At 43.8% G+C, this 25,779-nt stretch overlaps 1 protein-coding gene across 7 annotated transcripts in view; it reads left to right on the top strand.

Annotated features, from left to right (window-relative positions):
* KIAA0232 (KIAA0232 ortholog) overlaps positions 1–25,779 on the top strand; it is a 90,719-nt gene that overhangs the window by 14,027 nt on the left and 50,913 nt on the right. For 5 of the 7 annotated variants that reach the window (XM_078068352.1, XM_078068356.1, XM_078068354.1 and 2 more), the window contains exons 2-3: positions 14,490–14,548; positions 21,322–21,818. In XM_078068352.1, coding sequence (XP_077924478.1) covers positions 21,588–21,818 — 231 coding nt within the window. In that variant the 5' untranslated portion in view covers positions 14,490–14,548; positions 21,322–21,587. The remainder of the gene's footprint in view (positions 1–14,489; positions 14,549–21,321; positions 21,819–25,779) is intronic. The other 2 variants (XM_078068353.1, XM_078068355.1) reach the window with 1 other exon arrangement.

The following is a 25,779-nucleotide window of genomic DNA, read 5'->3' as shown; positions in this document are numbered from 1 at the left end:
TGGATGAGGGGTGAACAGCAGCTTCCCAGCTGGACCGCGGTGGCCCTGGTCTGCACCCGCCATGGGACCCGGGCCACGTTAAGTGTCTTAATCTGTAAAATGCAGAGGTTTGGTTTAGCTCCGTGTTTTTCCATGCTGTGAGAGCCATGTCTGGCACAGAGCAGGTGCTCAAACGTTTATGGAATGAACAGATGAGTAAAAGGATTCTAGGCATGAGGCAGGAGTGGGTGGGGAGACGGGAGTTTGGGCAGTTCCCGCGCTCCTCACCTGTGCCCCTGGAATGTGTTTCAGGCGTCGTATTGGGGTTTGCTTCTTTGAGAAATGTTTGAACAGCCCTAGATCAGGCGATGTCTCTGAGTATAAAGTCAGCACGCTCCCGACGCTGACGCCCACCCGTTCCTTTCTCCTCACTGTCCTGTCGCATATACTCTTCGGAAGGCGGAAGTTGCAGAAGCGGAAATGGGCCTTCGGTCAGGTGTAAGGTAGGAAGTGCTGCAGGAGCTTCCCCGGGCTGCTGTAAGGACGTGCCACGGCCCGGGCAGCGGACACAGATGTATCCTTACGGTTCTGGAGGCTGCCAGTCTGAAAGGCAGCTGTCAGGAGGCTGGGCTCCTTCTGGAGGTTCTGCGGAAGGACCTGTTCTGTGCCTGTCTCTTAGCTTCTGGTGTTCCTCAGCTCCTATGCACCTCACTCCCCTCTCTGCCTCTGTCTGCGTGTGGCCTCCTCTGTGGGTCTGTGTCCCCGTTTCCCTCATCTTGTAAGGGTATCAGTCATTGGGTTAGCGGCTGAACAGAGGTAGCTTGACCAGTGGTTAGAAGAGAGTGGAAAGGAGCTACTAATTGGAAGTGACTATGGTTCCTAGGACTTTGATTAGCATATCCATGTTCCTAAACCAGAGCGGAAATGTGGATTCTGGTTTATCTGCAGAGCAAATGGATGACGTGGGCCGTTGAGGATGATTTTTTCGAGCATGCATTGAAATCACATTCTCCTAGCTTTAAAATTACTAGAGAACATGCCACCATTGCTTCCCAGATGAAGCTGCTTTGTCACCCCCACTGTGTCTTGCATATTCACCAAATGGTGGTGGTTTCTGATATTTAAATACAATTAAGGGTCACTTGAAACTGATGGGCAGTCCGTTCCTCTCTGAGTCTCACAAGTTTGCGTCTTTGGGAAGTGAGTTCTCTGGAAAGCAGCCGTAGCAGGTTCAGGTTCGGAATGCTGATGTTGCTTAAGAAGTACCCGGGGGGGCAGCACCTGTGTGGCAGTGCCAGTTACGTGTCTGACTCCTGCTCTTGGCTTGGGTGTGAGATCGAGCTCCATGTGGGGCTCTGTGCTAAAGGTTCCCTGCCCCCCTCGCATGTTCTCTTTCTCTCTCTCTCTTTTTTTAAGATTTTATTAATTTATTTGTCAGAGAGAGAGAGAGCAAGTACAAGCGGGAGGAGAGGAAGAGGGAGAAGCAGGCTCCCCACCGAGCAGAGAGCCCGATGCGGGGCTCGATACCGGGACCCTGGGATCATGACCTGAGCCGAAGGCAGACGCTTAACGACTGAGCCACCCAGGCGCCCCTCTCTTTCTTTAAAAAAGGTCTTAAAAAAAGGTCCCTGGAACAATAGCTCACTCTCAAAATTTTGGGGCTTATTTCATGTGAATTTAAAATTCTTTAAAATTTAATCCTACCTTCCTTTCCCCCCATTTGAATTTGTCCTGCTTTGATGATTTGAAGGACTCCTGAAGGGGGATCCTTGGTCAAATGGGACTACCCGAGAGCAGAATGTAACTCCTGGACAGCCGGAGTTAGGTGCAGACCATTGCTGCTCAAGTCCTCCCCTTTGGGGCCAGAAGGACCCCCTTTTTTTTTTTTAAAGATTTTATTCATTCATTTGAGACACAGAAATACAGAGAGAGAGAGCATGAGCAGTGGGAGAGGCAGAGGGAGAGGGAGAAGCAGACTCCCCGCCAAGCCAGGAGCCCGATGTGGGGCTCGATCCCAGGACCCCGGGACCATGACCCTAGCCGAAGGCAGATGCCCAACCATCTGAGCCACCCAGGCGCCCCCAGAAGGACCCTTTGGGTGGTTGCAAGTTGTTACCAATCTGTGGTGGTGAGGAGCTTGACTCTGGAGTTAGCTTAGCCTGCTTTCAGATCCAAACTCTTCCTCTTTCTTGCTGTTTGGAGAAACAAAGTTTCTGTTCTGAGTTTCCGTGTCATCATCTGTACAAAGGGAATAATAACGGTGTCTACCTCATGGGATGTTCGAATGCAGTGAGCATGCATGTAGAACACTTTGGTAGTAAATTCCATAAACATAAGCTGCTTCTTCTGTCACTGGAGGAGAAACAAAATTATGCTATAAGAAAGGAAGTACCTTCAGTCACTAACCCTAGACCTAGGTGACTGAGCCGCTATAGCTATGATCTTAGCAAACTGTAAGTAGAAGGAAATGTTCCTAGCCAGTAAAGGATGTCTACAGAAAACCTACAGAGAACATCAGTTTTAATGAGGAAGTGTGGAAACATTTCCTGTATAGGACAGAGGACACCCTGCTGATAGCACCTGCTGAGGGGACGGTGGGCCAGCGCAGCCAGAGAACAGCCCTGACCTGCCCAAGGATCGCAGCACTAGAAACAGAAAATTGTTGTCATCTGCAGATGTTGATTCTGTATAAAACCTAGGAGAGTCTGTGACCTAGTATCTAGGAATAAATGTGTATGCTGAACATGAAAACTTACTTGAAAGATCTAGGGGGAGACCTAAATAAATGGAGAAATGGTCCTTGTTCATAAATGGGAAGACTCCGTAGTGTAAAGCGGTCTGTTTTCCTCAAATTGATCTATATATTTAATGCATTTCCAATTAAAACCCCAGCAGGGTTTTTCACAGAATGTGGTGGCTGATCCTAAAATTATAAGAATGAACAAAGGGCCAAGCACGGGGAAGACACTGCTGAGGAAGAGTCTCGATACCTTGTGTAAAAGTCTGGTAGTTCAGACAGTGCGGTGTTGGCGTGGGGATGAGTTATGTTGAGCACAGAAGAGAGCCCCAGACAGACGTGTGGTTATGTGGACTTGGGTCTGGTAGAGAAGTGCAGTTACAGATGGGGACGGAGGGCTGATCCATTAGTGACGCTGGCACAGTTGGTTTTCCATGTAGAAGAACACGCAATTAGGTGTGTGCTTCACTAATTCTAAATAAAGGTCTCTCGTAGATGGATTAAGAACGTGAATGTTTTCTTAGATTTTACAAGGTTGCACTGTGGTGACCGAACCCCCGAATCTCAGTGGCTTAAGCACCAGACAGCTCTTCGTGGCTCACATCACACGTTGGCAGCCGTGAGTTCATTGCTGTGGTGGCCTTCCAGGTGTCTTCTCGTCCTGAGACCCATGCTGAGGAAGCGGTCCCGTCTGGGTCCCGTTCTTCCTGTGATAACAGAAGAGGCCAGTAATCCAGTGATCACTTTTAAAGCTGCATGGACGTGGTGCAGGTCATGTCCACTGTGGTCCACTGGCCGCACCAGTCACAGGGAGCAGTGCAGGGACGTGTCCTCAGCCTTCAGGGAGGCTCCGCCAGTACACTTGTCACCTGGGCACCTTGGTAAAATGGAGATTCTGATTCAGTGGGTCTGAGTAAGAGCTGACGTAAAACCTGCCACCACAGTGACCATCTCCCCTCCGAAGCCCTCTCCTCCATTGCTCTTGTAGTAAAGGTCTCAGATCCTGGGGTGGGGGTGGGGGTGGGGGTGGAGAATTGGTTTGTAGGCAGTGATTTCTGCATAAATTACACCGGTCTTTGACCTTGTCTGTGAGGGGCTGAAACATGAGTGTTCAGGGATCTATAAAACAGCTCTGGGCCCAGATCACTCCTGTGGTTCTAGTTACTGGTCGTTAGGTAACACCTGAAAGATGCATCTGGATGAGATTACTCTCGTTTATCAGGTATTTCTAGGGATTATTATCTTTTTTCCCAGAGTTGTCTGATTTCATATTCACTGGAGTAGAATACTTATTACTAACCCCTGAATTAAATATTTCATGTGATAGAGAACTTGACCAGAATCTATAAGAAAAGCATAATAATCAACTTTATATTTAACAGGAGTCATTTGAAAGGTGACTTTTATTCATGTTCAGTGTTTGGATACTTAACTTTTTGTTTATATCCTTTTCTCAGCTGTGCGTGTATATTTCTATTGGGTGCCTATGTTTGCTACTTTTTACTTTATATTTACCTTTGTAATATTTATGATTTGAACATATCAGTGAAATTTTAAAGAGTTTTGACCTCTATAGATCTCTACAGATGGTCATGCCAGTCTATTTTTGGAGGAGAAGGTTTTTTTTTTTTTTAAAAGATTTTAAAATTTTGGGGCACCTGGGTGGCTCAGTTGGTTGAGCATCTGCCTTTATCTCGGGTCATGGTCCCAGGGTCCTGGGATCGAGCCCTGCTTCGGGCTCCCTGCTCAGGAGGGAGCCTATTTCTCCTCCCTCTGCTGCTCCCCCTGCTTATGTTCTCTCTTGCTCTCTGTCAAATGAATGAATAAAATCTTTAAAAAAATTTTTTTTAAATTTTATTTATTTGTGGGGGGGTGCTGGAGAGAAACCAGAAGACTCCTCACTGAGCCAGGAGCCCAACGTGGGGCTCAATCTCATGACCTTGAGATCATGACCTGAGCTGAAATCAAGAGTTGGACTCTTAACTGTGCCACCCAGGTGCCCTGAGAAGGGATTGATTGATTGATTGATTGAGATTTTACTTTTTTATTTGAGAGAGAGAGAACACAAGCAGGCGGAGGGGCAGACGGAGAGGGAGAAACAGACTGCTGAGCAAGGAGCCTGACTCGGGGCTCGATCCCAGGACCCTGGGATCATGACCTGAGCTGAAGGCAGACGCTTAACTGATTGAGCCACCCAGGTGCCCTTGAGAAGGGTTTTAATTAGTGTAAAATTCCAATCCAAAATCTTTCACCTTTGTGTTGTACTTTGCTGGGTATTTTATTTTATTGTATTTTTTGAAACTATTATTATTTTATTGTTAAGGAGTCCACTTCTGTGACCGTCAAGAAGCCCAGGCTGGGTTAATAGTAACGAGTCCTGGAGGTAACTCCACCTGACTCTGGAATTGCTGGTTGTGAGCACTGTCTTCTCTAACTCAGCTGAAACCCAGGCTCATGAGGCCTCAATCCCTGCCTCCCTATTCCTGGAAGATGCTAAAGCCAGCTGTGTAGGAGTCTTTTTCAGAGGAGAAGACAAACCTCTCCTTTGCTTTATGAGGCAGATAGCAACCCCAAACCACAGACAGGTTGGGACCTGTGCAGGCCGCTGGGTATTTTAAAGATTTTGTTTATTTTTAGAGAGCAGGAGTGCGTGGGCATTGAGGAGGTGGGGAGGGGAGAGGGAGTGTCCCAAGCAGACGGCACTGAGTGCGGGGCTCCATTTCACGACCTCAAGATCACAACCTGAGCGGAAATCAAGATGTGGACACCTAACCGACTGTGCCACCCGGGTATCCCAGCCGCTGGCTATTTTAAAATATATTTTTGGTAATATTGCATTAATAATATAAATACTTTAAAGTATTTATATTTTGGGTCTTTAGGAATATCACCGATGTAGGGAGAATTCCATAGATAAACAGTCATATTAATGCTACTCTACTTGACCTCTAAGAGTAGTGGGGCTTCTCAGCATGTTTCTCAGATTCAGGGATGCCTCAAAGTACACTTAAAATCAGTAGCTTTTCGGGCGCCTGGGTGGCTCAGTCGGTTAAGCGACTGCCTTCGGCTCAGGTCATGATCCTGGAGTCCCGGGATCGAGTCCCGCATCGGGCTCCCTGCTCAGCGGGGAGTCTGCTTCTCCCTCTGACCCTCCTCCCTCTCGTGCTCTCTGTCTCTCATTCTCTCTCTCGCAAATAAATAAATAAAATCTTAAAAAAAAAAAAAAAAAAAAATCAGTAGCTTTTCTTTTTCTTTTTTTTTTAAAGATTTTATTTATATATTTGACAGAGACAGTGAGAGAGGGAACACAAGCAGGGGGAGTGGGAGAGGGAGAAGCAGGCTCCCCCCTGCGCAGGGAGCCCGATGCGGGGCTTGATCCCAGGACCCTGGGATCATGACCTGAGCCGAAGGCAGACGCTTAACGACTGAGCCACCCAGGCGCCCAAAATTGGTAGCATTTCTAAATTTTTTAGCAGCTGTACTTGACCCCCGGCAAATGTTCATGAACTACAGGCACTTCTCAGTTAGCTTGCCCTCCCACCAGCCCCTGGAGCATGCCCTCTGAGCGCCATACTTGGCCTTCTGTGCTGTGGAGCCACTGGCCTGCTTGCTGAGTTTCCTCCTCGTGGTGGCTCTGCCGTTAACATCCTAGTAGATCTCTGGCTTTTGAGCCACCACAGAACAGCTTGGTGGTTTTGTGCAGTGGAAATAAGCCCAGGGTCATTTCAATGGCTGTAAGCACCTCCTTGACACCCTGGGTGCTTGCCTTGCTGTTGTGCCTGTGACGGGCGCTGCTGTGACGTGGTGTGCGCCGAAGGCGTTGAGTGCAGGCACAGCTCCTCGAGGGTATGTGCTCCGAGATCATAAATGAGGACGGAGGTGTGCCTAGGAGAAAGGGGGAAATCTGGAAGGTTCTGATCCCACGTCAAAGGGAGTTCTGACTGATGTACTGTATAGCACAATATAATTTATGCGGATTTTTAAAAGAAAAATAAAGGGGGCGCCTGGGTGGCTCAGTTGTTAAGCGTCTGCCTTTGGCTCAGGTCATGAATCCGGGGTCCTGGGATCGAGCCCCAAGTCGGGCTCCCTGCTCAGCGGGAAGCCTGCTTCTCCCTCTCCCACTCCCCCTGCTGCTTGTGTTCCCTCTCTTGCTATGTCTCTCTCTCTCAAATAAATAAATAAAAAATCTTGGGGTGCCTGGGTGGCTCAGTTGGCTAAGCGACTGCCTTCAGCTCAGGTCATGATCCTGGAGTCCTGGGATCGAGTCCCGCATCCGGCTCCTTGCTCGGTGGGGAGTCTGCTTCTCCCTCTGACCCTCCCCCCCCTCATGCTCTCTCTATCTCATTCTCTCTCTCAAATAAATAAATAAAATGTTTTAAAAAAGTTATTTTAAAAAAATAAATAAAAAAATCTTAAAAAAAAAGAAAAAGGAGGGTGTACTTAATGATCTTATTCCTAAATGGTATCTTCAGTTTAACTTTTCAACCCTAGGAAATTGATGATATAAGGACCCTAGATGGTCTAGGTCTTCCTTATAACTTAGGGAAAATGTTAAGGCTTTTCTTTCCTTTTTTTTAAGACTTTATTTATTTATTTGACAGAGAGAGAGACAGCGAGAGAGGGAACACAAGCAGGGGGAGAGGGAGAGGGAGATGCGGGGCTTGATCCCAGGACCCTGGGACCATGACCCAAGCCTTGGCATACACTTAACAACTGAGCCACCCAGGCGCCCCTAAGTCTTTCATAAAAGGTCATATTTCCCAAAGTGTGTTCTCAGGAACACAAAAGAGGTCTATAATTAAATAAGTATGGAAAATGCTATCTACTTTGTTTCCTTCCTGGAGGTTCCAGATTCACATTACCATATTAAAAGTTTTAAGATATCCTAAAATAAATAAGCCTACTTTTGTTTCAGCTCTGGTATTTCCCTAATTAATGCAAGAGGAAGAATTTCTGCAGCAAAAATAATAAATTTTTATATCACCTAGAATAAATACACTTTAGGGGAACTGTAGCAGGTTATACTTTAAAGGATGACGCTATTCATTTAAATAGCTTCCTAGGGACTGTAACTATATCCTAAGAGTCACAGCTAAAGACTTGATTCAATCTTTGAAGCATATAATTAATGGATGAAAAATACATGTACTTTGAACCTATTCTGAGTTCTCAAACGTGTATCTTTTTGCAAAATCAAATAGAGAATTTTATTCTGATCCTTTAAAATTTATAACTAGTAGGGTATGTATCAGATAATTATATAAAAGTTTTATATTGAATTAGGTAGCTCTTATTGAGAGATACAAAATCTTACCAAAATATTGTTTACTACCCAATTTCATTTTGGAGAACTTCAATATGTATTACTTAGCTTATGGCTTTATATTAGTATTTTAAAAATGGCACTGTCTTACCAGTGAGCTTCAGAATTTCAGGTCATTTCTTCCCCCACCTATCGAAACTCAGAAGACCACTTTATAATTTTGAGGTCAGTAGTTGAAAGCTGTAGAATTTAAAAAAAATTTTTAAAAAGAGTATGTGCCCGTGTGCACGCTCGGGGTTGGGGGAGGCTGGGGGGGAGGGACAGAGGGAGAGGGACGGAGAGAATCTCGAGGCTCCACTCTAGGTAAGGAACCCGATGACACGGCTTGATCTCATGACCCTGAGATCATGACCTGAGCTGAAATCAAGCTTAACTGACAGGAGTCCCAGAAGCTGTAGAATTTTTTGCAGAGACATTGGACAAGCAACAGTATTACTTTGAGAAACTATTTTAATACACCATGATCTAGTATCTCTGATAAATGCTTCATCCTTGATTAAATGGGTTTCTTCATGTTAGAGCCTTTTGCATTTTCAAAATTCTAAAAATCTGCTTGTTTAAATTTTTTGTTTGTGAATAAACTTGCTTAGTGTTTTTGAAAATTTTTCTTAGAGTTGAAGGTCTGTTTAGTTTCTCCTAATTGAAGTTTTTAAATTTCTGAAATTCAGTTTTATCACTTTCCAACAATTTTTCTAAAAACTTTTAGGATTTCGTAATAATGAACTTTGTTCTAATGTTTGGATTTTGTTTGGTGGCTGTTTTATCGTTTGCAGGAGGACTATTTCCGATGTCAGTGTATACATTTACTGCCTTCCCTCTGACTCAAAGGGCTTTCCTCATGGTTTTTCATTCTGTAAACTGCCTGACGTGTGGTTTGCCCCTTCCAGGGAAAAACGACATTTTTGTAAGTCTCCAATAAGGACTTTTTTGAAGGCATAAAAACTGCCATTTTGTAGCCCTGCTGATGAAATTCTGATGTCTAATAGATCTAGGTGAGTGATAAACACTGGTTATTGTAATGTGATAACCTGCAAAGAGATTTCAATCTGGGAAAATAGGCCTAGCTTTTCAAACCAGAAAAATTAACAGATGAGAATGAATTATTAAATAACTGGCAGTTGTGGATTAAAAGTTAGAAATAAAACAATGTTACTTTGCATGAGCAGTTTATCTCCTTCTGGTTAGGCCCATTACAACTCTGAGAACTTAGAGGCTGACCTAGACTTTCAGTTCTGTTAGCACTTGGCAACAGCACACCAGCAGGGGAGAATTCATCCAGGCTGGACTGAAAGCTCTTCCCTTTTATTTAGTCTCATTACACACGTGATCTAGTTCCCATTTGTTTTTGCTTTAGTGGGAGTCTATCTTGTACTTCTGATTCTCTGTAGAACCGGGTCCTTTCACCTGTTATCATTAGTTGGTTCTTCCTTTTTCTTATCTTTTCAATTTAGAGATTAACTGGGTCTGTAATGTGTCTGCAGTTTAGTAAGCACCTTTGCTAGTTCCTGTTACTATCGAGTAATACTCTTATCTAGAAGAAGAACCCTACATTCATGAAAAGAATTCATTTTAATTGTCACTGGAGAATATACACTAATCAGTTCATTTCTGATAGCCTGACTAGTAAAAATGGAATTTAATCTCTATGCAGCTCTTCCTATTTGCATGGAAAGCACTCATGTCCCACACTAGTCTTATTGATTATATTGTCTTAAACAGAAGCCTTATTCATTTCCTAGGACTTGGCACGTTTCTAGATGGGGAAGCGACTGTAGGTCAGACTCTCCATATTTATGTCGTTTTTCAGATGCAGAGGCTAAACAGGTGTATATGATCAGCTTTTAGCCTGTCATTCTTCAGTAATAAGAGTTCTGGTTTAGGCTGTAGATTCTCTATGGATTTTCTCTTCTGGCAATCGATTCTCGCTCTGAAGGCATGCTCTCTACTAAAGAAAATGAGCGATCCCTTATGTTCCAAACTGATGCACTGAGAGTGTGTATATGTGTGTAACTACCTGGTTATAAATGTGCCCTCTCTGATTTGCCAGGCAAATATTTAGGATCTTTGTGAAAAGTAGTAGAATCTAAAAGCTAGAGTTTTAGTAGTTCAAACATCTTTCTTTATTATTCTGTTTTCTTCTATTTATATTTTGTATATCCTTTACCCCTCCCCTTCAGAATATTTTGTGTGTGTGTGAAAATTGTATTGATACCGAAATGAGGAATTATGAAAAGACAGTTTCAGGTAGTTCAGGCCCTTGAATATTGAGCACTTTGTCAAATTTATTGTGAAATTTGTAGTGAGGAAGACCAGGTAAAGATCCGTAATTAGTGTGAAGGCATAAATTGCAAAAGTACCAAACTAGATCAGAGGGAAGGTGGAAGGGGGTGGGTTTCATTAGGAAGAAGTGTAAGTTGATTACCGAAGGATAAAGCCCAAAGCCCATTAATGTAGGATGGTAAATACAGAAGGAACAGACCTGAAGGTCATTGATTTTGTGTCACTGACAGCATGTCCACTGCCTGGCACGCATGACGCCTCCAGCACACATTGGGTGCTGGCAGAATGAGCGGGGGCTCCTAGGTTAGGGTTGTTTACCACCTGGCAGCTGAGAACTTGCCTGGGGCTCATTGTCTTCCCACACATGCTTAGTATTTTGAATATTGTATTTCCCAAGGCTGTCTTTCAGAATTTATTCCCCCATTTGGATTTGGAAAGTGTTTAGTTTGACACAGTTTTGCTCACCTGCCAAGGCCTGAGCATTTTGCTAATTAGCATGTGGAATATGTCACAGTTTGGCTTTGGAGAACTTTCAGCCTTGTCCTCACACACAGGAGGCAGTTGGGAGGATAGTGTAGATGCATATGATTGAAAAGCAGAGAGTAGGGAGGACAGTGAGTGCCCTCAGTGACACAGGAAGAGAGCAGTGTGGCCTTAAGTAGTTAGGGATGGCTTCTTAGTGGATGGCAGGGATTGGCTCGTTGCCATTTAAGGTGTTAATGTTTCAGCAGTGCTCATGCCTTCTGAAACCTTCCTGAGCATGTTACTTTTGTCTCTTTTGTGGGTTGTTTTGTTTTTGCAGTGTTTTAATTCATCTGCCTCAAATATTCCACCCAGGTTGACCAGAATGCTGGTTTCAATAGTGTTAGACTTTAGAGTTGTTTCCTATCAAGAGTCCCACATTTTGCCCCTTTAAGAGTCCTTAGGGCTGTTGACACCTGTAACTGCTCTTCCCTCCTCCCTGGCATGGGAGAGGAGTGGTCCCCCCAACCCCTACTGGGAGTGAGGCCATGAGATTTGCTTTGATGGGGGTGAGGGGTGGGGGGGATGTGGGGCTCACTTCCGGGAGGGAGTTTCCAAAGCGCTGGTGCATGCTTTCAACAGATTTCCCTCCACAAGATTTTCTTTGCCCCTGGTTCCTGGACTAGCGGGGTTCAAGCTTGGTGACTGTACTGTCATACTGTGTGCAGAGTCCCAGAGTGGTTGTGCTGGGATCGTGCTGAGCATTCCTGCCAGTCCAGGGTGGACATGGCTACTGTGATTTGGGGATCGTTTGTTTCTGCAGCATAATCCACCCTATTTTGACTAAATAACCTTTCTTCCTGAATTTTGAAAACCTTGAAATTTGGCCCCCATCTGGGTTATTCTCAGTTTTCTTTTTGCTTTGTCAGTAAGCTTCATAGTTCTTGGTGTTCTGCATACAGTTTGACATTGTCACTGAACCTTCCATGATTACTTTCTACTGTAATGACATTTGCCCTGATGAAATTTGAGACCCATCAAACACAAAGGCAGATGTTTTCCACTTCCTCACACCATCCCTCTGGTACATTGTGCTATCTCAGAAAGGCTGTGCTTAGCATCCCATCTTCCGGGTATGAGGAGGAGTGTCTCCTACAGTCCACAGGTACATGGAGGAGGGTACATGGATTCTGTTAAGCCAGTGACTCTTTGTTAAGTTCAACATAGGGAATCAAAGCTAGTTCAGTAGAACTTCTGCAGTGACAGAAATGTCCTTTATTTGCACAGTAGCCACTAGGTACATGTGGCTTTGAGCTCTTGAAATGTGGCTGGTGTGGCCAGTTTTTAATTAAAATGTAAATAGGCACATTTGACTGGTGGCTGCCATATTGGACCCTAGCACAGCACTGGGAAGATGTAATGTTAGGTGGAAAACAGAGAATACAGAAGTATGTATTATTATTTAACCTGCTGAAATAAGAAAACATTTTAAGTTCTATGCAAAAGAAAAAAAAACACTGATAATGACCACATGGAAATACCATGAATTATATTAGGGTAGAGAAATTGTGTGTGGGTGTCCTTCTGTTTTGATATTTAGAAAACTACTTTAGCAAACTTTTGTAATGAAAGTAGATGTGATCCACTTGAGCAGAAAAGCAGAAGTGCATGGAGAGTAGAAGAGTGAGTCTGTCGGTTGAACAGATTTCCCTCCACAAGATCTGCACTTTGCATTTTGCGCAGAGAAGCGCGATTTGGAACTGTTGACGGGTGCTCCTCATGATCAGTTGTGCTGTCACACGACAAATGGAGGACATGCCACAGATGAGAGCTGTGTTCCATGTTAGAGAGAGATGCTTTTGAAATAATTTTAATGTGTTTTCAGCAAACCTAAAAATATATGCACCATATTACAAAAGAAGAAGGGAAACACTTTGACATTTAAATTCAGCTGGTCACTTGTCTGCCTCTGAGCTCCAAAGAAACTGAACTACAGAATGTCTGTTTCTTAGAGCTTATAGGAATCACTGCTGCTTGCACCCTAGATGACTCTTTAGGAACACAAATGGGGCTGTAATTTGAATTACTTCTAGGAATGTGTGTGGTGTTACAAAGAGGACAGAAAGACAGCATTATATTTCTTGGAAAATTGTTACACAAGGGAAGAGATTTTGGAAGATCAGTGAACTCCTTCAAAATGACCCTTTATTCAATACCACAAAAAGAGCCTTCATTACTGCATTACTCATTTGAAACTTGTGGTCATGTCTTAATTATTTGTTGAAAAAGTACTTGGTAATAACTTAAGTTCTAGATCTGTTTTCTTTTTTTCTTAGTGGACAAATCATTTGGGACTAATTATATGACTCTGAAAACATATAGACTAGATAGTTGAAGTAAATGCTTTTATTTTTATTTTTTTAATTAACATATAATGTATTATTTGTTTCAGGGGTACAGGTCTGTGATTCATCAGTCTTACACAACATCCAGCTCTCACAACAACACCTTCCCCAATGTCCATCACCCAGCTACCCCATCCCCCCCACCCCCGTCCCCTCAATGCTTTTTGTTTTTATTTTTGTTTTTATTTTTTTATTTTTATTTTTTTATTTTATTTTATTTTTTTAAAGATTTTATTTATTCATTTGAGAGAGAATGAGATAGAGAGAGAGCATGAGAGGGGGGAGGGTCAGAGGGAGAAGCAGACTCCCTGCTGAGCAGGGAGCCCGATGCGGGACTCGATCCCGGGACTCCAGGATCATGACCTGAGCCGAAGGCAGTCGCTTAACCAACTGAGCCACCCAGGCGCCCAATGCTTTTTGTTTTTAAAATTCAGTTTGTTACCCTAGTCCCAGGTCTAATCCTAAACGTCCCAGGCCCCAGGGCCCTGACTCCTGGAGACCCAGGGTGGTGTGAGGTTTCCTGGGGGTATATCGAGAGTGAGCAGGGCATGATGGGTATCCCCCCACCCTCAGCCCTTTCACTTCCAGTCTCAGATTAATATTAGGCCTGGAGGCTTTGATCGATCCCCAAGCCTGCACAGAGTCCCCCAGTCTTGGGGGAAGATTTTCATTCACCACCAGGGCTATTTTTAATCCTTGATTAGAAATAGAAATTTCTAGAAATTGTATACCAGGCCACAGAAAAAGCCCAGGGTGTGCTGAGCTCCTCTGGGTCTGTGCTGTTTGGGGATGGTGAGGCTTCTCTGTGCAGAGACCGCTCTGCAGGTCTCTGCACGTGTGTACATTTCAAAACAAAAAACTGGGCATCAAAGGGAGCCATTGTATTTTTGTGTTCATCCTCTGCACCTTAACCACTTTGAGTTCTTTGCAGTGTAGCAGAGAACTAACATGTTATCAAGAGGGAAGGCTTTGATGTGACTAGAAACTGGTTCTTATAAATGAAGGAGATTTCATAGTTTGTTGTTTGTTTTAAGGATAGTAAGGAAATCGAGTATTTTTTGTTCTAAAAGGGTAACACAAATACTACTCTTAACATAATCCGATCAGCGAAGGAACATGTAAGATAAAGCAGATATAAACAATTTGAGGAGGGGTAGTTTGTAACAATATCTTCCATTTGTATGACAGTTTATGAAATGCAAAGGCCGCAGAAACATAGATGTACTTCTCCTTTGCTCATTGCAACAACCTTGTGAGAGATTGAGGTGTAGAGAGAGCACGTATTTATTATTCTGTTTTACAGGTGAGAAAACAAAGACCCCAAGAAGTAATGGGCACAAAACCAGCTATTAAGTAGCACAGGTGAGACTGATTACAAAAACCTGGATGTTATGACTGTTAGGATGGTGTACTTTCCTACCTGCAAGAATTAAAGAAGACATAAGTGGTATAGAAACTTCCATGGGCATATAATTATAGCTGTGTATATTTTTTGCATCCTTAATGGAAACCATTTAAAGTTTGTTGTAAAAAAGACAAATATTCTAAAATAAGTGTGTTATTGTGGGACTTTTTTTTTTTTTTTAAAGATTTTATTTATTTGAGAGCGAGCAAGAGAGCATGGAGGGGAGGGGCAGAGGGAGAGGGAGAAGCAGACTCCCCGCAGAGCAGGGAGCCCGATATAGGGCTTGATCCCAGGACTCCAAGATCATGACCTGAGGCAGAGGCAGACGCTTAACGACTGAGCCACCCAGGCGCCCCTGTTTTGGGACCTTTTAAATGATCATTTATGCAGCCCAGTCTTTAGGATGATTTGGGTTAGTTTTGCATGGGAGAAAGATAACTCAAGATGATCCGAAGGTCGTCTTTTCTCTGTAAACCTCTGGAGAATCAGATGTTGAAAAAATTAAGTGAAGCAAACAAAAAGCCTTTGAGTATATACAGTGGTGCTTTTTCTTTAAAACTCTTTGGGAGGAGCACCTGGGTGACTCCGTCGGTGAAGTATTTGACTTTGGCTCAGGTCATGATCTCAGGGTCCTAAGATTGAGCCCCTCGTCAGGCTCCCCACTCAGTGGGGAGTCTGATTGTCCCTCTGCCCCTCCCCCCGCTTGTGTGCATGCTCTCTCTCTCTCAAATAAAAATAAAAAAAATCTTTAAAAAACTTTTGGAGAATTTAGTTAAACCGAAATGAAATTTAACTTCATACTGACTAAATTTCACATTTGGGGAATGAGCATAACAGTTTGAAATTTGGGTGTTTGCCAGCTGTGTTCTTGAACTTGTCAGGCAGACATTAAATGGGTTTTGCCTAGGTTTGTCAGACCTTTCCTCTGCTTTGACCATGTAGTAGATCGTCCCCAAAATAAGTTTTAATTAAAAATCATGAGCCCACGTACCTAGGAGACTCCTTTCAGTTCAGAACTGGAAATAGAGTCTCTCATTTGGTCAAATTTCCCCCCCCCTCTATCGAAGGCTTGCTTCTTAGGGAGAACCAGCTTAGTTATGGCCCAATATTCTGTCCCTGGTTCATCTGCTAACAGTTTGAGGTTCAAATTATGGAGAATGGACACTGGCTCCAAGAACATTGAGACCTGCCATTATGGTACAGGAAGAGCCATCTTGTAGCGCTTCTGGCTCAGACCCTGTTACTAGGATCCACTCAGTTATTACACAGACAACTGCCAAGTAGCCTGACGGTACCAGACTTACCAGCCCCTGCTCTTTCCCATGGTCCTCTGCAGTCCCAACTACAGAACTAAAAACTAAAAAAAAACGTCATAACTGCTAGTGACTCTAGGGATATGGCCCATTATTTAAAGATGATATGACATCAGCTATTGAACAAGTTCGAGGAAGAGTTTTGTTAGGAGTGAAAATGCAAGGGCAGATTTTAACCAGCTTTGATGAGATCTTGGGAGTTCAGTGTACTTCATTTTGCATTTGTATGCTGATTTTTTGTCTCACCCATTTCTTGAATCCTTGCACTTGGCTAAAGAAGTGTGAAATCTCTTAATGACAACAGAGAATCCTATGGTTGGGTTGAAACTTTTTTTTTTTTTTTTCTTTTAGAGAGAGAGAGCTGGGGAGATGCTAGGGAGAGAGAAAATCTCAAGCAGGTTCCATGCCTATCATGGAGCCTGACATGGGGCTCGATCTCACAACCCCTGAGATCATGACCTGAACCAAAATCAGTTGGACACTCAACAGACTGAGCCACCCAGGTGCCCCTGATTAGTTTATAATTTAGTTCCCTGTGGTCAGAGAATATATTTTGTATGATTTGAATCCTCTTAAGTTAGTTGCAACTTTCTTTAGAGCCCAGAATACAGTCTTCATTCTGATTGATGATAATGTTGCTCTAGTTTCCTAAATCCTTATTGATTTTCCATTTACTTCTTTCAGTGATTGAGAGAGGGATTTTGAAATCTAGTACGATCATGGATTTGTTTATTTCTCCTTGAAATTCTATCGTTTTCATGCATTTGGAAACTCTGCTACCAGGATATAATAAATAGGACTGTTACATCCTCTTGGTAATTGACCCCTTTATCATTTTGAAATGACCTTCACCTCTATTAACCCTCTGCTCTGAAATCTGTCAGATATTAATGTAGACATTCCACCTTGTACTTTTTTTCTTTTTTTTTAAGATTTACGTATTTTAGAGAGAGACTGAGTGTGAGTGAGAGAGGGCGAGCAAGAGGGCCAGAGGGAGAGGGAGAGAGAATCCTCAAGCAGACTCCCTGCCAAGTGCAGAGCTCAACACGGAGGCCAGTCCCAGGATCCCAAGATCACAACCTGAGCCAAAATCAAGAGTTAGCTGCCCATCAGACTGAGCCACCCGGGGCCCCTCCACCTTGCTTTTTATCAGTGTTGGCCTGGTGTATCTTTTCCCATCCTTTTACTTTGGACCTGTCTGTGCCTTTATATTTAATGTGGATATTTTTATAAGTAGCATATATCTAGGTCTTGCAGTTTTAAAATCCAGTCTGACCATCTGCTTTTTAATTGGTTGGTTCAACCGTTTACATTTATTGTGATTATTAACAGCTATCATATCAGTCTGTCTCCAAGTGCCATTCTACCATTGCAGGGAGTATGGAAGGAGCGGGTAGTAGTAGTAGATTTTCCCCTTCGGCCTTCGTGCTCTGTTGCCCTCCATTTTGCTTCTACGTATGTTGCAAACCTCACAATAAATTGTTACTATTTTTGTTTCAATAGTGGAATTATCTTTGAAAGATACTGAAATAATAAGAAAAATGTAGTTATACTGTTTCCGGTGCTCTTTGTTCCTTTGAGTGGATGCACGTTTTGTTCTGGTGTCATTGTCCTTCTGCCCAAAGGACTTCCTGTAACATTTCTGATGGCTGCTGCTGCTGCTGCTGCTGGAATCTTCCAGCTTTTGCAAATCTGAAAAAGTCTTTGTTTCACCTTTGTTGTGGAAGATTTTGTGATGAGTATAAAATTCTAAGTTGATGGGTTTTTCTTCCAGTCCTTAAATATTTTTTGCCCGATTATCTTCTCCTTTCCACGTTTCTGACAAGAAACTTGGTGTCCTTATTCATCCTTTGCTCTGTTCTACCTAATGTCTCTTCTCCCCGGTGGCTTTGAGCTTCTTCTCTCTACTGTTTGTTTGGACGGTTTTGCTGCAGGAAGCCTAGGTGTCAGTTTCTTCATGTTTCTTGTGTTTAGAGTTCAGTGAACTTCTTGGATCTGTGTGTTTAGCGGTCATCAATTTTGGGAAAATGTTGGTCATTATTTCTTCAAATATTTCTTTGACCCCCTTCTCTTTGTTCTCCAACTAAACATATGTTAGATTTCTTAAAATTGTCACACAGCTTGCTGAAGCTGTGTTAATTTATTCCTTTCTCTCTGTTTCATTTTTGTATGGTTTCTTTTGCAGTTTAAGACTCTGGACTCTTTCCTTCTGAAGTGGCTGATCTGCTATTGCCCCACGCTGCCTGCTCTGACGTTGTAGTTTTCATCTGTAGATGTTTGACTTTCAATCTTTATATTTTCCGTTCTCTACTCATCACATATATGGCCTTTTGTCATAATAACTGCTTCAGAGTTCTTTCTGCTAAGTCTCACTTTTGTATCAATTCTGAGTTGGTTTCAATGAATTTATTTTTCTCTTAATTTCTACTTCCTTTGTGCTGCTTCTTTGCATGTCTGCTAATTTTTTATTAGGTGCCAACCATTGTAAATTTTACTTTTTTTAAAAAAAAAAGATTTATTTATTTGAGAGAGCACAAGCAGGGAGAGGGGTAGAGGGGGAAGGAGAAGGAGGGGGAAAAAATCTCCAGTAGACTCCATGCCAAGCTTGGAGCCCAATATATGGCTCAATCCTATGACCCTGAGATCAGGACCTGAGCCAAAACCAAGAGGCAGACGCTCAATCGACTGAGCCATCTAGGCGCCCCTAAATTTTACTTTGTTAGGTGCTAGGTATTTTTTGTGTTCCTATAAATTTCTTGAGGTTTGTTCTGGGACCATAGTGAAATTAGAAATAGTTTGGTCCTTCCAGGTCTTCCTTTTAGGATGTGTTAAGCACACTCTGTTCTGTCTAGGGCTAGTTGCTTCCCCTTACTAACTTAGGAGCCTTCTGAGTACCCAGTGTCCCTGAATTAGGAGGTTTTCAAGTCTGGCTGGTGAGCATCAAGTCCTTCCTGGCCATGCTGAGCATCAAGTCCTGTTTCCGCCTAGTCTTCGTGATGATCCTTTCCTGTGCTCAGGGAGTTCCTCATATGCATGCCTTGGTTAATACTCTGCTGAATTCTGGAGGGCTGCCCTCTGCCAATCTCTGGTGCTGTTTGCTGTGAGCTCAGGCTGCCTTAGATCTTTCATCCAGCTCCTTCAGCTATTGCTTCGTCTGCTCTCAGTCTTGGTTGATCTTCATTGAATGAGTACCAGCTTGTTACCTTGCTTTAGGTGATGTCCCCAGAATTCAGTGTATTGTTTACTTGATGATCTGTCTGCCATCCTAAGATCCAAAAATATTAAAGAACTAATGAAAAATGTTTTAATTTTGAGAGTTAGCTGGAAAATTTCACCAGGTGAAAATTACAGAAAAACGTTTGCTTCGGGGCGCCTGGGTGGCTCAGTTGTTAGGCGTCTGCCTTCGGCTCAGGTCATGATCCTGGAGTCCTGGGATCGAGCCCCGCATCGGGCTCCCTGCTTGGCGGGAAGCCTGCTTCTCCCTCTCTCACTCCCCCTGCTTGTGTTCCCTCTCTCACTGTGTCTCTCTCTATCAAATAAATAAAAATCTTAAAAAAAAAAAAAAAAAAAAAAGTTTGCTTTAATTTATCTGTTTTCCATAATTCACACTTTTTTAAAAGTTTTTATTTATTTATTTGACAGAGAGAGAGAGAGAGAGCACAGCAGGGGGAGCGGCAGGGAAGGGAGAGGGAGAAACAGGCTCCTGGCTGAGCAGAGAGCCTGACGTGGGGCTCGATTCCAGGACCCCAGGATCATGACCCGAGCCAAAGGCAGACACTTAACCGACTGAGCCACCCAAGCGCCCCTATTTTCCGTAATTCAGAAAAGACAGTATGGTAGAGAAAATTTTTAAAAATAGAATATACATTAATGACAACTTAATCTAATAACTTATTCCTATGATAGATTTAAACAGTTTTTCTTTATATTTAATGTATGTAAAACTTACTGTGTAGTTATTCATGAAATGAAAGAAATGGAGTCTTAAATCTTTGGTGAAGAGTCTTTCAGACTTCATGTTTTACTAATAATTCTCCTTTAAAAGTCACTTTTTAAAAAAGATTTATTTATTTATTTATTTATTAGAGCGAGAGAGCACGCATGCACAAGCAGGGGGAGCGGCAGGCGGAGGGAGAAGCAGGCTCTCCACTGAGCAGGGAGCCTGATGCGGGACTCAATCCCAGGACCCTGGGAACATGAGCTGAGCCGAAGGCAGATGCTTAACCGACTGAGCCACCCAGGCGTCCCTAAAATCACTTTTTTTTTTTTTTTAAGATGTATTTATTTATTTATTTATTTATTTTTTATTTGAGAGAGAGAGAATGAGAGAGACAGCACATGAGAGGGGGGAGGGTCAGAGGGAGAAGCAGACTCCCTGCCGAGCAGGGAGCCCGATGTGGGACTCCATCCAGGGACTCCAGGATCATGACCTGAGCCGAAGGCAGTCGCTTAACCAACTGAGCCACCCAGGCGCCCTATTTATTTTTTTAGAGAGAGAGTACGTGAGCAGGGTGAGCGTTAGAGGGAGAGGGAAAGGATCTCAAGCAGACTCCCTGCTGAGCAGGGAGCCTGACATGGGGCTGAATTTCATGACTGGGAGACCATGACCTGAGCCTAAATCAGGAGTTGGATGCTTAACTGACTGAGCCACCCAGGTGCCCCTAAAAGTCACTTTTGGTAACCCTCTTATTGTCTGCTAAAATTCATGTAGAAGCTGAGCTGATGAGATTTACCTGTCACTGTGGTAGTTTTCATCTTCTGGTGGCATGAGTGATTTAATAAGGCCATTAGATTAGTTTGACATGTTGAAAGTAGCTTAACTTAAGGGAAAGCTATTAAGAGCATGGCTTCTTTCACACAAGTAGGCAAACTGTCAACCGAGGTATAGTAGAATAAAGCAGGTTTAACCATCTAGCCTGGTGTGGCTATGAGCCAAATCCATGTTTTACCTTAACTTTTATGAAATAATTAGCGAGCAGCCGTGCAAATCTTTTAGCCATACGAGATGATTACCTTTACGAAACCTTCAATTTAAAAGACTACTTTTTAACCATTGTTTAAATGAAATTACTATTTAGCTGCTTGTGTCTATTACACTAAAAAATTGAACTAGTGATTTGTTACCACACAGATTCTTTCAGCATTACCGATGAACAAAATTTTATTAGCCCAGTCTCTTGAGACAGCAAAATAAACATTGTTATGATTGAGCACAAGCACAGCAATGTAAATTTGAGAGTTTTCCTCTTAAATGATATTAAGCTTAAAATTTTGAAATGTCACTTGTTTTAAAATGTCAAACATTACAGCAAAAAGAAATCGTGTTCTAAGACACCAAATTTCAATAAAGTTCATTTGGATTTTTTTCCAAAAGATCAGTAATTTATCATACCTTTTTTTCTCTCTCACTTTTGTAGGTTCTGCCGGAGACTTCCATTTGGCCTCAATGAAAGTAAAGTAGAAAATCACATCTACATGTGTATTGCTGTCAGGATGTTGATTCATTGGTCATGCCTGAAGAGGGAAATTCTGTTCTAATGGCTGACTGCCAGCAAAAATAGATGCTTATCCTAGATGTCAAGCATCTCTCCTTTTTACTGGAGTGAAAATCCCCTCCAGATACCAACAGAACATCAACTGCAGAAAATGCTTCACATTTTAAGGATGTCAGCAACCTAAATTCATGCGCCCTATCTGTACAGTTGTTGTGGATGGTTTACCATCTGAAAGCTCCTCAAGCTCTTATCCAGGCCCCGTATCTGTTTCTGAAATGTCTCTCCTTCATGCTCTGGGCCCAGTGCAGACCTGGCTGGGGCAGGAGCTGGAGAAATGTGGCATCGATGCCATGATTTATACCCGCTACGTCCTCAGTCTTCTGCTGCACGACAGCTACGACTACGACCTGCAGGAACAGGTACTTCCCTCTTGTCATGTTTTGTGACAATTCCTGGTTGTGTCCGCACGTTTGCATTTCTCTTCTAGAGCGCTCTTACGCTCCAGGACGGGCTTGTCGGCCCATCAGGCCACAGACTCCTAACCTGTTGGGCGGCGTTGAGAGAGCTGTCCCGGCACAGCGGTTGGTTCAGCTGCTTTCTCTGTCAGGAGACTTTCTCCATGTGGACCGCGCCCTAGCTCAGATCTGGTCTCGGGCAGGGAGGGTGGTGACCCGCCGCCTTGGAGCAGCGCTGCTCTCTGCCGGTTAGGAGCCTCACACGTGACCACCGGGCCTTGTAATCCTGGGGTCTGTGATACTTTTTAACATTCCAGGGTTGAGTACTTCATTTTCATGTTAAATTGCTGGTTAACCAAAGTGTGTGTTACCAACCAGTGGACTTAGAAGCTGGGTGAAGCACGTAACATTGCTGTAAGTCATTGTAGGTCACCCTGTCGGCTGGCCATTACAGATTTTATCTGAGAAAGTAAGCACATCTAGGTTCTTGAGAGAGAAAAACAAAACAAAACCCAGTTCTAGTCCCACCCTCCCAGAGTTGCTCCTGGAAGCGAGGCCTCCCGAAGGGTGGCACAGTTGTCACCAGTGACCACATGGGCTCTGGGTGCCTTCTGTGTGCAGAGTTCACATTAAACCGAGTGTTCTGTGGCTGCTTTTGTTGTTGTTGTTCTAAACCATTGTTACTAACACTGAAAGCAGGAATAAAGTTTCACTGATAGAGCAGAGTGGCTTCCAAACCACAGAAAAGCCTCCAAGTACTATAAATACGGCATTTCACCGCTGTGTTTAACGTTCCTCACTCATCAGCTATATAGAGTGTGTCTTCTTACTGCTGGTGTTCCTTATCCTTTCCACCTGGACACGGCTGTATTTCCCCTGCTTCCAGTTGCTTGCTGCCTTGGCTGCTGAGAATTAGGTTAGCATTTTCAGGGGGTTGAGATATAACCTAATAATCATGTTGGTAATCACAATTTTGTATAATTTCTTTACTAAGGCTCTGCTATTTTCTATCATCTTCCCAATAAATGTAATATATATATATATATATATATATATATATATATATATATATATGTTTTTAAGGGCAAATAAAATGTTTAATCTACAAACATCAGAATTTTTATTTCCAGGAATGAGGAAGATACGTCTCTTAACTCAAAAATCGTGTACTCTTAGGATTTTGTGTTAACAGTATCTGCCTAGAATATTTTATCAACACCAATAAGTTTATTCACACAAAGTATTTATGTACTGCATGCTCTAGGGCATTGAGAAGGGAACGAAACACAAGGCCTACTATTCGGGTTCTAGTTGACACCTCTCTGATGAGACGTGTTTGCGATTCCTCTGCTTTCTTTCTTGGGAGGGCCTGGGGATCAGGGGCAAGGCAGCTCTCCATGTCCAAGTGCCCAGCTTGATCCTCCTTCCAGAGTGCTGCTTCATCTTTAGGAGGCAGGACAGATAAAGGTTAGCGAAAACAGAACTTGTCTGGAGTTGCAAGGGGAGTCGAAAGGGAAATAAAGGCTCCTAAAATACTCTTCCCCTCAGCCCAGTGCCAAGTCCCGTGCCGATGGGGAAGGTCAAATTGAAAACAATACTTGTTTTAGTAGAGGTGGCCTAGGAGGTCAGTTGGCCCTGATGTTACTTTCCCATGACTCCAGGAGAGGCTGTGCTCACTGTACGCCCAGAGGAGAGTTTGGGCTCAGAGCCGAGGGCAGTCTCCCTAGCAGGGGGTAGGGGAATGGAGGGCCTTGTCCACCTTCTGTGATTCAGACGCTGGCCAGTTGTGGTTCTTGATCCTTGGGTCAGATTGTGGTGGCCTACCTCCCCATCTGGAGGCCAGACGACTCCAGTTTGGGGGGGGGGGCTGTTTCCTTGAGTCTCTTCTCACCCTCCGTCCGTGAATAGTCTAATCTTGACTTGCAGATGGCCAGTTTTAAGGCTATTGCTGCAGCTACGAGCCTTATCTGCCACGTTTAATCCCTCATTTTTCCTAATCTTGGTGAAAACAAACCCATGAAGAGCTCCTGAGTTCTAAGAAACAGATTCTGCACAAGACCTTGGTCTCAGCTGCCCAGGGTGATTGGGTAGGAAGAAAGGCTGACCCGCCGTGGTCCCGGGAGGCGGGACACCCAGCAGAGTGGAGCGCAGGCCTCTGCTTTGAGCAGGGCTGTAAATGCAGCTGTGGCATCACCGGGGTCCCACGCGGCCCTGGAGAGCAGCACCTCTGACGTGTGGATGCTAGGGATGCTCCACAGTCACTTTGTGTCCACAGATTCTTCTCTCTTTCCTTCCTTCCTTTCTTCTTTTGCTTGTGATTACCATGCTCCGGTAAGGGCACTCGCAGCTCCTCAGGAGCTCGCTACCTGTCACTTTCAGATGTAGGTATGAACCCCGGTTCTGACCTGCCCTGCAGGGCCCCCGTGGCTGCACCCTGCGAGTCCTCTGCTGCTTCCCCAAGGACCCGCGTCGTCTGCTTCCATACTTGATGTTTCTAGTGGAGAGCTCTTCTTCGCAGCTATTAGAAAATATTATCTTTCCCAGTAGATCATAATGTCTTTGAGCACAGAAATCAGATATTCATCATCTTTTTTTTTTTTTTAAGATTTTATTTACTTGAGAGGGAGAGAGAAGGCACGAGCAGGGAGTGGGGTAGAGGGAGAGGGAGAAGCAGGCTTCCTGCTGAGCAGAGAGCCCAGTTCAGGGCGATCCCTGGGCCCTGAGATCATGACCTGAGCCGAAGGCGGACGCTTCACCGACTGAGCCCCACCAGGCGCCCCCAGATACTCCTCTTCTTAAACATTTTTTACTTCTTTTTCTTTTCTTTTTTTTTTTTTAGATTTTCTTTATTTATTTGACAGAGAGAGAGAGACAACGAGAGCGGGAACACCAGCAGAGGGAGTGGGAAAGAGAAGCAGGCTTCCTGCTGAGCAGGGAGCCGGATGCGGGGCTCGATCCCAGGACCCTGGGACCATGACCTGAGCCGAAGGCAGACGCTCAACGACTGAGCTACCCAGGCGCCCCAAACATTTTTGACTTCTTCTGAAATAATTTCAAAAAACGTCAGAATGACAACACAGGATGAGGAACTCTTGTGTACTCTTTTTTAAAACCCAATGAAGTATTTTTTTGTTTTGTTTTTCGTTTGGGTTTGTTTTTTTTTTTTCAAAGATTTTATGTATTTATTTGACAGAGAGAGAGACAGTGAGAGAGGGAACACAAGCAGGGGGAGTGGGAGAGGGAGAAGCAGGCTTCCCGCTGAGCAGGGAGTGGGATGCGGGGCTCGATCCCAGGACCCCGGGATCACGACCTGAGCCAAAGGCAGATGCTTAACGACTGAGCCACCCAGGTGCCCCTCTTGTGTACTCTTTACTCAGTCACCTGTTGCTCATATTTTCCTGCTTTTGCTTTATTTCTCCCCTCATTTTGATACTTACCCTGATTAAATCAGCATATGTTTCTTAAGATTGGACTTTCTCTTAGATAGCCATGAGAGTTATAAAATTCAGGAAAATTAACACCAACCCGTTGGTATGTAATATATGTCAGTGTTCCCTTTTTATCCATTGTCCCAATAATGTCCTGCATTACAGCGTTCCCCTCGTCCGGGATCCAGCTGGAGACCACGCACTGACTTCAATGGGTGCTCCTCCTGGGTCCTTTAATCAGGAATAGTTCCGTGTCTTTCTTCTGTGGCTCACGACGTTGACATTTTTGAAGATTACCGACCTGCTGTTTTGCGGCACATCCTTTACCTTCGGGTTCGTCTGATGTTTGCTCCTGTTTAGCATCAGCCTCTGTGTTGATGGCAGTGACGTTGCATGAGCAGTGGAGTCCCCTTCTTCTCCCTGCACCTCAGCAAACGCACATGACGTCGGTCGGCTTCCTGGTGGCAGCGCTGGCTTGGCCGACGTCTGCCGCGTTT

Source organism: Halichoerus grypus, chromosome 3, assembly GCF_964656455.1.
Source record: "Halichoerus grypus chromosome 3, mHalGry1.hap1.1, whole genome shotgun sequence".
In the NCBI taxonomy this organism is placed as follows: domain Eukaryota; kingdom Metazoa; phylum Chordata; class Mammalia; order Carnivora; family Phocidae; genus Halichoerus; species Halichoerus grypus.
This window is presented reverse-complemented; position numbering and strand designations above follow the sequence as displayed.